Below are 14,040 nucleotides of genomic sequence, written 5' to 3'. Positions count from 1 at the left end.
GTAGAAGAGGTGACTTTTCCTAAGTAGTTGTTCGCTGTTAATCTCTCATAAGAGTGGGATGAGAAAGAGATTGGTTGGTTGGTTGGCTGGTCGTGGGGTGGGCGTGTGGGCATCAGGAGAGTCTCAGACTCCCACACGGGGCTTCATCTCTCACCCCCAGCACCACGACCTGAGCAGGAATCAAGAGTCAGGCGCTTAACCACCCAAGCCGCCCAGGCACTCTCCTATAAAACGGTTCTTAAATCTTCTTTGTCATCTTAACGTAACGTGCTTTAGTGAAGAGTCAAGTTGTAAAGAAACGGCCTTAGTGCTGAGCCCTTGCCTGTGGTGCCCAGCAGCTGTCGGCATGAGCGGAAGGCGCCGGAAGACCTGTGGTTTGTGTGGGTGCTCCCAGGCCACGTGTGTGACGTCCGTGGCAGCGGGGTTATGGGCCAGTCGCAGGCAGCAGGCATCTCTCCGGGGGATTCCTGCTTCGTCAGTGGGAACAGGAGACCGTTCTCAGGCTGAGCTGCGGGCAGGCAGGGTGCTTCCCGTGCACAGGCCCTGTTTCGTCGGCACGGTTATGGCCGGTTACTGTGTTTCTACAGAACAAAGAGGAGGAGATTGTGCGTGCGAGCGAGCAGCTCGGGGCACAGCTGGCCGGCGTGGGAGGTGGCGTGCTTGGCGAGGTAGGCCTTTCCCTGCACCGCACACCCAGACCACGGTCCTGCGCCAGAACCTCAGTCGTCGAGGGATGAGCGCCCCTGCTGACCGCCCTGGGGTGGGGGGCTCTCAGGCCTCGGCCCTCTGTAGGGCCCCACTTGGAAAGGAGCTGCCTCAGCCAGAGCCAGAGATCCCGGAGACCAGACATGCATGCTCTTGGCCCACATGTCCGCCCGTGTTCTCCGTTCCCAGCCTGCGCGGTTTCCTGTTTTTGGGCAACCAGTGTTGCCCCTCACTGGCCTTGCCTGCCCCATCTGTCCGGAACCCTGGAGGAGTCATCTTGGTTTTGGGGTTACAACCACCTCCCGTGCTGGTTTCTGTGTGTGTTGTGGTGGGGCTGCTCTGTGGCGTGTGCCTGGTGCGGTGAGTGGTACCCCACGTTGTGAGCGGACTATGTCACTCCTGAGACCCCCGTTGGTGCTCCAGAAGTGCCGGGCGCCCTGGGGCTGGCCGTGAGTCTCGCCTGAGCCGCCAGAGTGTCCTTGGCTAACTGGACTGATCACAACCCCGCATGGAGATGCATAGGTGTGTGTCCCAGGGACCGCTCACGCGATCGAAGTCACAACCAGAAAGCCATCTGTTTTCTTACTTCTGTGTTCAGTATGGGCCAGGTTTGATCTTGAATTTGAAAGGCACGAGGTGGTACTTGTGAAACCAAGAATTGTTATGAAACCCTCGATTTTTGGGAAGCAGACACTGGAGTGTAAGAAGTTGGCTGAGGCTCGTCCACCGAGCCTGAGTCGGTCAGTGTCAGTGGTGGTTCAGCCTCACGAGGACGGGGCTTGGAGCTTTACTGATGACCGTTTCCACCTGACTTCCCACTTTCCATCTTCGTGATCTTGGCAGGATATGGAGCGTCTGAGTTTGAATTGTGTTAACTCCAGAGCGCGCATGAGAACAGTTCCTACCTTACGGGTGTGGAGGCCGGCACTCAGCGGCATGAGGAAAAGCTTGCTCTGACACGTGAGGGGCCCAGCCCCTGGCCTGGAGCAGCCAGGGCAGCCGTGACCGAGGCCCCGTGGCCCCATCCGTGCACCTGGCTTGGTCCTGGCCGTCAGTAGTGCTCGTTCCCAAGCCCATTTCCTTGCTTGGTTCTTCTAGGGTTAGACGGGCCCAGCGAATTTACTCATGATTTATAAAGTTTAGATACAAAGAACACACATGCCGAAGGTGAAAAAGTGGCCGGTCTGCGCCCTGCCTGCAGCGGGGGTGGCACAGTACGTGTCGGACACGGCAAGTGTCCGAGCAGGTGGTTGGGCAGCCACTGTGTGACTCCGAGTGGCCCGGTGCACCTGACGTGCCAGAGTGCGGCACCGCGGCAGTTCCTGGGGGTCGTAACCGTTCCCACAGCGGCGAAGTCGTCTGCAGGCTGAGGAGAGACGCTCTGAAGGGGGAGCCTGGCTTTGCCCTCTGACTGTGCTTCCTCCCCAGGTCCCGCGTGACAGGAGCTCCGAGGTCGAGGAGCTGAGATCCATCATCGAGAACCTGCGGGAGAACCAGCAGCGCCTGCAGAGAGAGAAGGCGGAGGAGACGGAGCGGCTGCACGAGGTCATCGAGAGGCTGCAGAGAGAGCTCTCGCTCGGGGGCCCCGCGGGGCCCGGGGCTGAGGGCGGCCAGCTGCCGGCCGTCCCCGCCGTGGGGCCCGAGGCGCTGGCGGCGGCGGCGGGGGCCACGGGCCATCTGCTCGCGGAGCAGGAGCGCAGGCACGGCCAGGCCCTGGAGGCCCTGCAGCAGCGGCTACGGGCTGCAGAGGAGGCCGCCGCGACGCAGCTGGCGGAACTGGAGCGCTGCGCGGCCCGCGGGGAGGCGGAGGTCCGGGGCCTGGCCTCCCAGATCCAGGCCTTCGAAGCCGCCCTGGAGGCAAAGGAAGCCAGGATCGCGGAAAGGGACTCCGAGATCGACGCTATGAAGCGGCAGAAACTGGCCCAGTCGGCGGAGCTGGAGACCCTCCTGGCAGCCTTCTCCCGCTTCCGCCTGGCGCTGGAGCAGCAGCCGCTGGCCGCGGAGGCCGAGGGCGAGGGCGAGCCCCCCGAGCTGCGGCGGCTGCGGGCCCAGTGTGTCCGCCTCGGCCGCCAGCTGCAGCTGCTGCACCTCCGCTTCCTCAGCTGCCAGGGGGAGCCGGACGGGCAGCAGGCGCAGGGGCCCCACCGGCACCCACGTGTGGAGGGCCACCCCCGGGGACGGGGCCCCAGGGCTGCAGGGGCCTCGTGGGACGAAGAGTCAAAGCTGCCCACAGACCCGCCTGGCCAGGCTGGGGACACACAGGTGGGCTGCGCTCCCTCCTGCCGGTGTGCCGGAGGCCTGTTGTCTGTGTGGGGGGCGCGGGGGACACGGGCGTGCGGGGGCACATGGGTACGGGGGTGTGCGGGGGATTTGGGGGCACAGGGGGAAGCAGGGGCACGTGGGGGCGGGCACAGGGGTGTGGGGGGCGGGGGTAAGGGCGCACACGCAGAGCCAGCAGGCCCTTGGCGCCTGTGAGAGGCCCTGACACAGGCCGCGGGTGGCCAAGCACTGGGGCTGGACCAGAGGGGGCTACAGGTTCTCTGAAGAACCTCCCGTTGCTGGTCTTCTTCTGTCTGTAAGCTGGAGCGGGTGTCCTTTCTGTGGCAGCGCGGGTGGTGGTTCGTGGGCAGCTCCTGACGCGTCGAGTGGAGCTGAGGCTCGGGGCTCCTGGGTGTGGTTAGGCGCCACAGGAGCTTGGGTTTCAGACCGTGGTTAGACGGTGAAATCGGACCGGAGGGTTCCCTGTTTCATACAGCTCTAAACCTACCGTTGTTGTCACTCAAGGCTTTCGGAGCCCGTGGTTGGGAGCATCTGATGAGACGGAGATGGCTGTGGCTTGCACAGGGTCCCTGGGTTTTCCTTCCTGGGCTCTCTAGTCAAGCTCACGTCATGTTGGGACGAGCTGCACTTGGCTTTTGAGTAGAAGTCACGGTTCACTGCCTGCTGCCCCGTGCCACTCCAGAGCCGCTCTGCAGGCATCGTGGGGTGGCCCAGCTGGGGCTGTGTCCTGACCAGCAGTGGCCGTGACCAAGCAGCAGGACTGTGGGGCATGGCTCTGGTCTGATTTAGGAGATGCATAGGAGACGGGGACGTTCCCTCGGGGTCCTGCCGGCTGATGCCTCCACTCCACAGCTCCGAGAGCCCGAGGGAGCCCAGGGACGGGGCTCAGAGCACGTCGGACTCTGGTGCCTTTAGCATCATTGTCGATGTTTTCTCTGCTTGCTGTAGCGTGCAGCTCCTGAGGACGTGCAGCTGGCCAAGGCCCCAGGGTGCTTCCGCCACCCGGCTCTGCACAGACAGGACAGCGTGATGTCGGTGCTGGCTGCCTGCCAGAAGCAGCTGCAGTCGGAGCTGCTCTTGGCAGAGAACGAGATGCATGTGAGGACGGAGGACCGCAACCGAGGGCCAGGAGGGGTGCAGGTACGTGGCACATAGCCGTGCTGCTGCGTGGGCAGAGACGTCCCTGGCGCTTTTGCGGAGGGGACATGCGTGTTACACAAGACGGCTGCCCTCTCGGGTTCTTCCGCTCGTCTGTTCAGATTGGTTCTGAACTTCTGTAACTTCGCTTCAGAAACCCTCTAGACGCTCTCCTTTCCCGTGGTTTTTTCAGCCTGTGGAGACAAGCAATCGTGTACTTCTCCAGCAATGATGCAAGTAGGACTTTATTGTGCTGTGAGGCCTGTCTCTAGGGTGTTCCCGTGAGGACAGGTTGCCCACGCAGCTGCTCCGTGGCCCAAGGCCTTTATCACCAGCGTTGGTTACTTCAAAAGGCTCATGTTTATTTTTTGAACCTCAGGGTTTTTTCCTACGTACTTTGGTTCGTGCTCCCAGCAGAGAAGAGCGCAGTGATCAAGAATGCAACCGTTTGGGGTCCTGGTCACCGCGAGGGCTGCCCCAGGAGAGCTGACTTTTCTTTTCCTGTGGGGAAGGCTGCACGCTGGCCGCGTCAGGTGTCGCAGGGTTGAGATGTTCTGAACATGGGAAGTGGCTGGCTGGTTTGGAGGTTTTCCTAAGTGCAAAGTGTGCTTCGATCTGCGGCCTGCTCTGGCCCAGGATCTCCTGAGCCTCCCGTAAACCTGCTGGTGTAGACACTGCATTGGTGTAGACACTGCACAGTTTGACAAGGATGTTCCCACTCTCCCTGCCCGGGAACTCTTCTGGGACGTGCCGTATGCACCACAGTCCTACTGTAAAATGGGGAGGTTCTGAATTCTGCAGGGATCGGTCCAGTGGTCTCAGAGTGGGTGTGTGGCATGTGCCTGCGGTTTTGATAGAAGATGCTTGGGTTTGTCTATGTTTATCAGATCTCCGCAGGACATTTAATTCCGTTTGGAGAGGACTTTCTGACTCTGCCCAACAAGCGTCTCATTGCCCTTGGGATAAGAACATTTGTTTGAATTCTTACGGGAAAGCTCAGCTGTGTGATTATGAGCTGGTTGCCAGATTCTTAGCAGTTACACACAGATGGGGAAATTGCAAATTCACTCCATAAGTCACAATTTTATATTTTTCTTTCTTTTTTCTTATCTTTTAGTTTTTAAGTGATCGGTACATCCAATGTGGGGCTTGAACTTGTGACCCTGACATCAAGAGCCCCACTCTCTTCCAGCTGAGCCAGCCGGGCCCCCTGCAATTTTACATTTTTCAGTGTTTGCATCTAGAATCTTCCAGGCCCTTTTTCCCTTAAAAAAAAAAAAAAAAAGGAAAAATGCTATTGTTTTAAGTAAACTACCACAGAAGTAGGTTAGGACAGTTGCCTTTTTAGTGTATGTAGTAAGATACATGCAACCTAAGAGTTCTATTTTAACCACTTTTTTAAAAAGAAAGACTTATTTTTGGGGTCCCCGGGTGGCTCAGTTGTTTGAGCGTCTGACTCTTGGTTTCGGCTCAGGTCATGATCTCGGGGTGGTGAGATCGAGCCCCGTGTCGGGCTCACTGGGAGTTTGCTTGGATTCCCTCTTCCTCTCCCTCTGCCCCTCTCACTCGTGCATGTTTTTTCTCTCTCATTGGGAAAAATAAATTACTTTTTGAAAAATCTTTTTTTTTTTTTTTTAAGATTTTATTTGACAGACAGAGATCACAAGCAGGCAGAGAGGCAGGCAGAGAGAGGAGGGGAAGCAGGCTCCCTGCTGAGCAGAGAGCCCGATGCGGGGCTCGATCCCAGGACCCTGAGATCATGACCTCAGCTGAAGGCAGAGGCTTAACCCACAGAGCCCCCCAGGCACTCCTGAAAAATAAATCTTAAAAAAGATTTTATTTTTTGGTAAGTGATCTCTACACCCAACCTGGGGCTTGCTTAGAACCCCAAGACCAGCAGTTACACACTCCACCCACTGAGCCAGCTGGGTGCCCCCCATCTTAACCTTTTTTTTTTTTTTTTAAGTTTTTATGTATTAGCGAGTGAAAGAGCAGGAGCCAGGGGAGGGGGTTATAGGGGGAGGAGTAGGCGTGGGAGGGTTAGGGAGAATCAGACCCCCTGCTGAGCAAGGAGCCCGCCATTAGCCCTCCAGGATCATGACCTGAGCTGAAATCAGGAGTCAGACTCCCAACCGACTAGGCCACCCAGGCGCCCCAGGATCATGTGTTTTTATCCTTTCTGCCGGTCTCTGTCTTTGATAGGAAGAGATTAATCCACTTATATTTAAAGTAATTATGGATAAGGAAGCATGTATTTTTGTCATTTTGCTGTTTCCTATATGCCTTATATAGCTTTTTTTTGTTCTGATTTCCTGCATTACTGTATTCTCTTGTGCTTAGTTGACATTTTATACTGAAATCTTTAAGTTCTTTTTCATTTCTTTATGTATATACAACAGCTGTGTGTGTGTGTGTGTGTGTGTGTGTGTGTGGTTCCGTTAGGCATTACATTCAGAGTCCAGCATTATAACGCTGTGGTTTGAATTTATACCAGCCTAACTATTGAAAACTGTTCCTTTTTGGCTCTGCCCCACCCTTTTTGGTTTTTGTTGTGACCAAGTACATTTTTATACCTGTGTGCCGCAAAGCATAAACTAATGATTGTCTTATATTCATTAATTTTTTAAGTTATGTAGAAAAAATGTGGAGTTACAAACTGAAGTTAATAATACTGACTTTTAGACCATTAACTTTTTAAAAATGTGTCTTTTAAATCACAGTGAAAACAAAATGTGGAGTTGCAAACCACTGTCATAACAGCACAAGCTTTTTAAGAAATTCATGTATTTGAACAAACAGTGTTCTGTTTCAGGCATACAGCGTATACACTGGCTTTTCTTCTTGTGCTTGCACTTACCTTTACTGAGGTCTTTACTTTGCCATGTGACCTTGAGTTCCCACCATCTGGTGACCTTGTGTTTTGCCGTACAGACACCCTTGTAGGGCAGGTGGAGTGGTCACAAACTCCTGCTTTTATTTACCTGGGAATATCTTAATTTCTTCCTCACTCTCAAGGACAGTTTCGCTGGATGTTGGAGTTTTCGTTGACAGGGTTTTTTCTTTCTGCACTCGGGATATACCGAGTTGCTGCTCTCCGGCCGCCAGAGTCTCTGAGGAAAAACCTGCTGGTGGTGTTACTGAGGATCCTTGTGTGTGACAAGTCAGTGCCTTTAGCTTTTATGCATCTGGTTATCATCTAGCTTGGTGTGTCTCTCTTTGAATTCATCTTTTTTGGGGTATGTTGAGTTTCTTGGATGTTTATATTTGTGTCTTTCATCAGTTCTGGGAATTTTTCATCAGTATGTCCTCAGGTATTCTCTCAGCCACCTTTCTTTCGCCCTCTGGGACTCCCACAATGCGTATTTTGGTTTGCTTGCTGCTGTCCCACAGGTCCCTTAGTCTGAATTCACTTTTGTCAATCTTCTCTTTTTTTCCTCAGCCATGATCATTTCCAGTATTCTGTCTTTAAGTTCAGTTCTTTCTCTTCCTCAAATCTGTCTTTAATCCCGTTAGTAAATTTTTTATTTTAATTATTCTACTTTTCTGCTTTGTAATTTCTTTTCGGTTTCTTTAGATTTTCCTTCTCTCCTTTGATATTTCTACTTTGTTTACACATCACTTTCTTGATCGTCTCCACATCTTCCTTTAGTTTCTCAAATGTCTTCATGACTGTTGTCTTAATGGTTTTGACTAGTAGACCCGACATTGGGTCTTTTTCAGGGACAGTTCTTTTGGGTTTGTTTTCTTCCTTTGAATAGGCCATACTTTCCTGTTTCCTTATATGCCTTGGGATACTTTTTTTTCGTATGTGTTTGCACAGTGAACATTTGAGTCTACTATATATTTGGAAATCTGAATCTCCTACTTACTCATAATTTGCTATTTTTTGTTTGTTTTTTTTTTTTTTTTTTTAATTGTTGTAGACTGTCTCTGTGCTGAGGATCAGCTTGAAGTTTAAACTTCAGGTCTGTTCAGATATTTTCTTAGTTTGCACCTTCGCCTGGGCACACGCAGTCACTTTCTCATTTCCTCTCTATATGCAGTTGTTTTTTGAATGTTCTAGTGTTTAGTTTTTCCTCAAAAAGAAAAATGCTGTGGTGGGGAAGAAGGACAATGGCCCTTTAAATCCTCTAGCGGTCACTTCAGCCGGAGGGGGAGGGGCCACAACAATGGCTTCCCACCACTTTGCCTCTGGGCTGCGATCAGAAGCCGAAGCGGAGCACAGATGCCCAGTGTTTGGAGGACAGGGTCCTTTTTGCCCACCCAGGTGCTGCAGGCTGTGTGTGAGATGCTCCGGGAGTAGGCGCACCCCAGCCTGCCGAGGGGCTGGATGTCCAGGGATGGGTAGCCGCTGCTGTGCTAGGAGCTGGAACTGACCCAGACTGACTCAGCTTACCCTCTAAGCCTCCCCCTGGAAGGTGCAAGCCTTGGACAGCCTCCAGAGTTAAATACACAGCAGGCAGGGTTCTGCCAGTGCAGGTGCCTGGGCAGGAGACCGATTCCTGCTGCTTCCGGCTCTACCACCTTCCCAGAGTCCTTTGTAGCAGTCAGCTCACAGGCAAGGAGCTCTCAGCTGTGATTCTGTCTTTCGTGGAATTAAAAAAGCTTGAAATCTCCACCCAAGGGCTCATCGTGGAGGCTTCTTCATAAGTGCTCAGGAAGTTCTGAAACTGGCTTACAGAAACCAGACAGAGAAGACTAGGTGTAATTCAGTTATTTCACTTTATGCCTGTTCCTTTTTACATGCAGAATAAGGGAAAACTCCTGGAAGATTGTCAGCTGTGGAAAGTTGGTCTCCTAAGTCAGGTGAAAGAACTTCAAGAAAAGTTGAACCATTTGCTGTATTCTGTGAGCTTCCAGAACACCGAGACAGAGGATTTCAGACTTCAGCCAGTGGCGTCTCCACGTGCTCTAGAAAACAGTTGGAGTGATCGTTCTGATAATGGTGAAGAAACAGATAAATCTCTTGTTGATGCGTCTCATATCGAGAAAACCATGTGTGACCTAATTGACCTCAGTAGAAGTCCGGATCCACTGATAAAAAATGAAATGTCGGATGTTCCCAAGCAAGACCAGGTTGATTTGCAGGACGGGTCACCTTGTTTACAAGCAGGCTTCCACAGTGGCTCCCGTGCCCTGGCCCATCCTGAGAGGCCCGTGCCCTTGAAGAACACACTCCGGGCAATGGATCTGTCCTCCTGGAGCTCGCCGGAGGTTGTCAGGAAGGACTCGACCCTTGAGCCTGCACCAAGCCTGCCCCCGACGCCGTGCTCGGACGCCCTGAGCTTGGACGCCTCCCTGCAGGACAGGACCAGTGCCTCGCTGCAGGCAGACCAGGTGGAGCTGCTTGGGTACCTGGGTGGGTCAGCTGCAGGAAAGGCCTCCAGATGGGCAGTGTCTCCCTTGGCTGCAGACAAGGCGCCCTCCGCTGACCGCCATGTGCCGTGGATGTCCGTGGTAAGTGGTCTTCCGGGGCCGCTGCCCTGGTTTGGCGTCCGCGGGTTGCCCAGGCCCCAGAGTGTTCCCATGGGGGTGTGTCCACAGCATCTGCGGTATCATAGCTGCAGCCATTGTTGGCTCATCTCCTGACGGGGCCAGCGGCCCCAGCGTGGGTGTGCACGGCAGTCCCCTGGTCAGCCATGTTTAGGGACAGCCAGCTTTCTGCAGCCCCAGCCCCAGTCGGTTGTAATATGAATAATTAGAGGACTTGAGGTATTCCTGAAAGTATGTGCGATGCGCGAGTCCTGCTCAGATGTGCCAGGCCTCCATGCGCTCACTAGCGCGGACTCAAGCAGCGCGGCCCCAAACCCGCCTGCGTGTGTAGTTGTCATTCAGGTTCTTTGTCTAGGGTGTGTTTTCTAGATTGGTTTCGGTTGTATTTCTTACTAAGTTCTACATCTAATGCTAATTAATCTCAAAAAGTTATTTTTGAGTTGGACTGTGTCTTTTCTTAGAGAATAATATTGAGATTTTGCACGTCCTGGATTAGATAAAATAAAAAACAAGTTACAGGGAACAGGATATCTGAGATACCCGTACGCACACTACCACGGAACTGATTTTTAATCTGAGATGTTTGCTGGTGACTCCTTTAAAATAGTCCTAAAGAACTGTGGCCGGGTTTGTTTAACTTCTTAGAAGCACAGGATTTCAGTGCGTTCCCAAGCGTGAAACACTTTTACTTGGGTTCTGTGTGGGAAAATGATCAGTTCAGGCCTTGGAAAGTTTCCGTCTGCTAGTTCAGCTCCTTGATGCGATAAGTTGTTACTTTATGACCATTTAAAAACTTGCCTGTTTGAACAGGAGAAAGATGTTGAAGATTTTATCGTAACATCTCTTGATGCTCAAGAAAAGCCCAGAACCTGTCCTCTCGGGTTTGAAGGGAAGAACAATGGAAGTGAAAACAGTGAGTCCGTCTTTATTTTTTTATTTATTTATTTTAACTGTTAAGGTTTCAGGGAACCTCAGGCCCTCCAGGCTGGCGTTTGCTACACCTGCTGGTGCACCCTGGCCGTGCCTGCCTCCGTCTCCTCTCTGTGCTGAGTGGCACTTGAAGGCCTGAGGTCTTGTTCTTCTGGAAAACCCGACTGTGCACCTTCAAAACCTGCACTCCGTACCCAGACCTCCTTGTGGCCCATGGCAGCATCTCAACTACAGACCCTCCTCAGATTTTGCCACTCGCCCCGTTGGTGCCCTTCACGGGAGGGGTGCTGCGCGGGTACGAGGCATTTGGGTGTCCCTTGCTGGCTACCGCAGTGTGGGACGGAGGCTGTGCCATGTGGGCCAGAGAGGAAGCCCTTTGCCTTGCCAGCAGGTCTTGCATCTTGTCGGGGTCTGTGGCAACGTCGTCAGCGTGGGTGTCCCCAGGTGTCCGGAGAGTGTGCACACCAGTGCCGTGGTCTTCCCAGGGCACCACGGCACGAGGCCTGTGTCCGCTTGGACCCCTTGGTGTCTGCCAGGCTTTGTTCTGATTTCCCGTTTTTGATTGCTTGGTGTTGGGCAGGAGGCTGCGTGGAGCTCATGACTGTGATCTCTTGTTTCTGACTCGGACCCGCTTACGTTAGTCTCCAGGAGTGATTGTCGCCTGAGCCATCATTAGGATGGTTGCCAAACCATGACCTCCTAATTTTGTCCTTCTCTAACTGGTTTTTCACAAGTCCGTCACCTCCTCAGATGTTTCCACCTTTTATAAGAAAGTCATCATTGACTCAACTCAGTGCTTTTGAAAACGAGACCACAAAGTAAAGTTCATGGGCGTTTCCGCTGTGCTGAGTGGGGCCAGCAACGTCTGAATTTTAGTTTTGAGTTATTCCACGTGGTGAGTTCCTGGTCTAAGAATCAAGTGGTTCTGCAAGGTGCCTCCCAGCCCCCCGGACAAACCACCATTCCCTGAGGACACCCATATTTAATTTCGGGAAATGTGTTGTGGTATTTATTTCTAAATTACATTTGCTAGTTACAGCAACATGTGTAAATTTCTGGCTGCCAGTTCTCCTTATACGTTCCTTCTGTGTCTTTGTAAGGTGCCCCATCGTCCCGGCCTGTCCCCACAGCCCAGAGTGTTTGTGTTTCGAGTGCACTGGTCACATTCCCGCAGAACCTCGGGGACTGAGTCCTCTCGCAGACAGCTGGTTTTCCTTTCTCGTGGCCTCCCTCCTGTTCTCCGTCATGGGTCCCGCCACACTGTCCACGAGCATGGGTGTGTGCTACCCATGCGGCCGTCCCCTTCTGAACGTGCGGCCTCCGCTCTCCGGGTCAGACCCCTTGTCCCTCCTTCGTGCTTCTCATTTAGATACTCTGCTCTCTAGAAGCATTCGCAGAGAAAGCGTGTGTGAGGTGGGTTTTCTGAGAACTTCTGCATCTTCCCAGCGAGTGTGGATAGTTTGGGCTTGGTGCAGACTTGCAGGGGAGAAGTCAGGTTCCCTCAGGCCCCAGCATGTCGGACCAGTGTCCCAGAGCCTGGCGTCGCGAAGCACGGTGGCCACCGCGTGACTCCACATGCCTGGGCGCAGCCTTCACCCTGAATTGGTCTTCATCGCTCCTTGGGTCCTGCCTGTGGCTCTCATCTTGCTGTACTTCTGTCGACCACTGGACTGATTTTCTTACTTTCTCACTTTGTTTCCATTTCTTTGTACTTTTGTTTGATAATAAAGGTTCTTAAAAGAAGCTTTTAAGAAATTTCTTGAGCTTGGAAGTAAATGTTTTCATTCTGCTGTGTCTTAACTTCAAAGAGCTCTTCTTTCGTATTCTCTGGTCCTTTTCCTTGAAAATTCCTTGTTGCGTCAAGACTGACTTCTCGGAAGATGTTCTGATTTTCTAAGGTTTCCTGGTGTTTGCTTTGTTGGCTCCTCCAGCCGTCTCCGAGTCCCTGTTCCACACTGTCTTCTGTGCAGCCCTTGGCGTGTTTGAGAACACACCCCTCAGCGGGTGCACGTCGGCAGCTTTTCTCCCCGGTCTGTGCGAGGCGCTCCAGGCCGGTCAGAGAAGCAGCTGCAAACGCTGAGCTTGCTTTTCCCTGGATGCCTCCCTCTGCTTTCCAAGCCTCTGCAAGGCTCAGGAACGTGCCGCATCCGTCAGACACATTTGCAGCTCCTCTTTGAGGCCCCACCGTGGGGTTTCTGGCATCTGGAACCCTCGGCACCAGAGGGCTCTCCCATCCAGCCCGGCTGGTCTCAGGGCTGGTCTCCAAACACCCCCAGCAGGCGTGCTCCCCTTTTCCTGGCCAGATCCTTGCTGCTTGACCTGCTGCCCGCACACGGCCCTGTGTTTGGTACCGTGCGTCTCCTGTCCCCCGTCTCCTCTCCATGTGCCCGAGCGGAATCCTGCCCTGTCCTCATCCCTCCCTTGGGTGTGGAGATACGGATCCCACACATGTGTGTCAGCCCAGGTGCTTCCTGCGGGAGCCCTGTGGGCTTGGGGTCCTGTCTTTGGGGGATGAGGAAACCCACTCGTGCATCTGTTTACAGATGAGCTGAGAGACTGTTAAGGCTTATGTTGGAGTCATGGGTTTACATGCCAAACATGCAAAATACGCTTTTTCTTAATGTATGTAATTATGTCATCGTACAGATTTATAAAAACATTTTTGCTCTCTTTGGTGCTCTGCGGATGTCTTCAGGAAGGGGCGTCCCGGCCGTAGCTCTCCCGGGTGTTTTGGGGCCTCACGCAGCACCAGGAAGCGGGGGTCTGGCCACACCCCTGTCATTGCCGAGCGTCTGCCCCCCGGGGACCCCCGACCAGGAAGGCCACCAGAGGATTATGGTTTGACTTTGACTTTGTGCCGTGTTTTTAGGTGATGGCTCAGGGTTTGGAGAGATACTAAACCGAGGTTCTGGAAGACTCGAAACCCCCCCTGCTAGTCCTACAGGGCCTCCTCCCACCTCTGGAAGGTTCCAACGGCCGCCGGAAGCCATGAAGGAGAAGGAAATCCATCCGAAACAAGTGAAGGTGAGGGCCGGCAGGAGCAGGGTGTGCGGTGTCCATGGGCCTCCGTCTGCGGCTGCCATGACTGCTGCGTGGCGGTGCGGTGTTGGGCGGTGTGCGTCCTACCACCCAGGCCTCTGCATTGGTTCTAGCTGCGCTCTAACCGACATCTCCTGTGAGTGTTTCCAGACGGAGCCAGCTACTGTCCTGGGGGGGCGTGGGGACAGGTGTCCCAGGTGAGATCCTGGTACAGCGGGCTGAGGGGGCTTCAGGAGACTCAGGCTCCGGGGTCCCCAGAGGAGGGCCAGCTCTTCCTGCACCTGCTGGGGGTCTGCAGGTGCCGGGATTGTAATAAATCACAAAAAACAAAATTAGGGTCAGCCCAGGTTCCTGAACTGAGTTTAGGAATCAGAACGCATGACCCTCTGTGGGGAAGTGGTTGTGGGTTTTGTCTGGTTCTGGAGATGGACCTCTCGCCTTTCCTGAGACAGCTGT

At 53.5% G+C, this 14,040-nt stretch overlaps 1 protein-coding gene across 1 annotated transcript in view; it reads left to right on the top strand.

Annotated features, from left to right (window-relative positions):
* The window catches only part of PCNT (pericentrin), a 113,399-nt gene that overhangs the window by 73,857 nt on the left and 25,502 nt on the right, over positions 1-14,040 (top strand). Inside the window, exons 33-37 of the mRNA XM_032865506.1 lie at positions 2,134-2,990; positions 4,002-4,125; positions 8,872-9,579; positions 10,426-10,528; positions 13,415-13,569. Coding sequence (XP_032721397.1) covers positions 2,134-2,990; positions 4,002-4,125; positions 8,872-9,579; positions 10,426-10,528; positions 13,415-13,569 — 1,947 coding nt within the window. The remainder of the gene's footprint in view (positions 1-2,133; positions 2,991-4,001; positions 4,126-8,871; positions 9,580-10,425; positions 10,529-13,414; positions 13,570-14,040) is intronic.

Source organism: Lontra canadensis, unplaced genomic scaffold (genome assembly GCF_010015895.1).
Source record: "Lontra canadensis isolate GAN:19392208 unplaced genomic scaffold, GSC_riverotter_1.0 scaffold29, whole genome shotgun sequence".
In the NCBI taxonomy this organism is placed as follows: domain Eukaryota; kingdom Metazoa; phylum Chordata; class Mammalia; order Carnivora; family Mustelidae; genus Lontra; species Lontra canadensis.
This window is presented reverse-complemented; position numbering and strand designations above follow the sequence as displayed.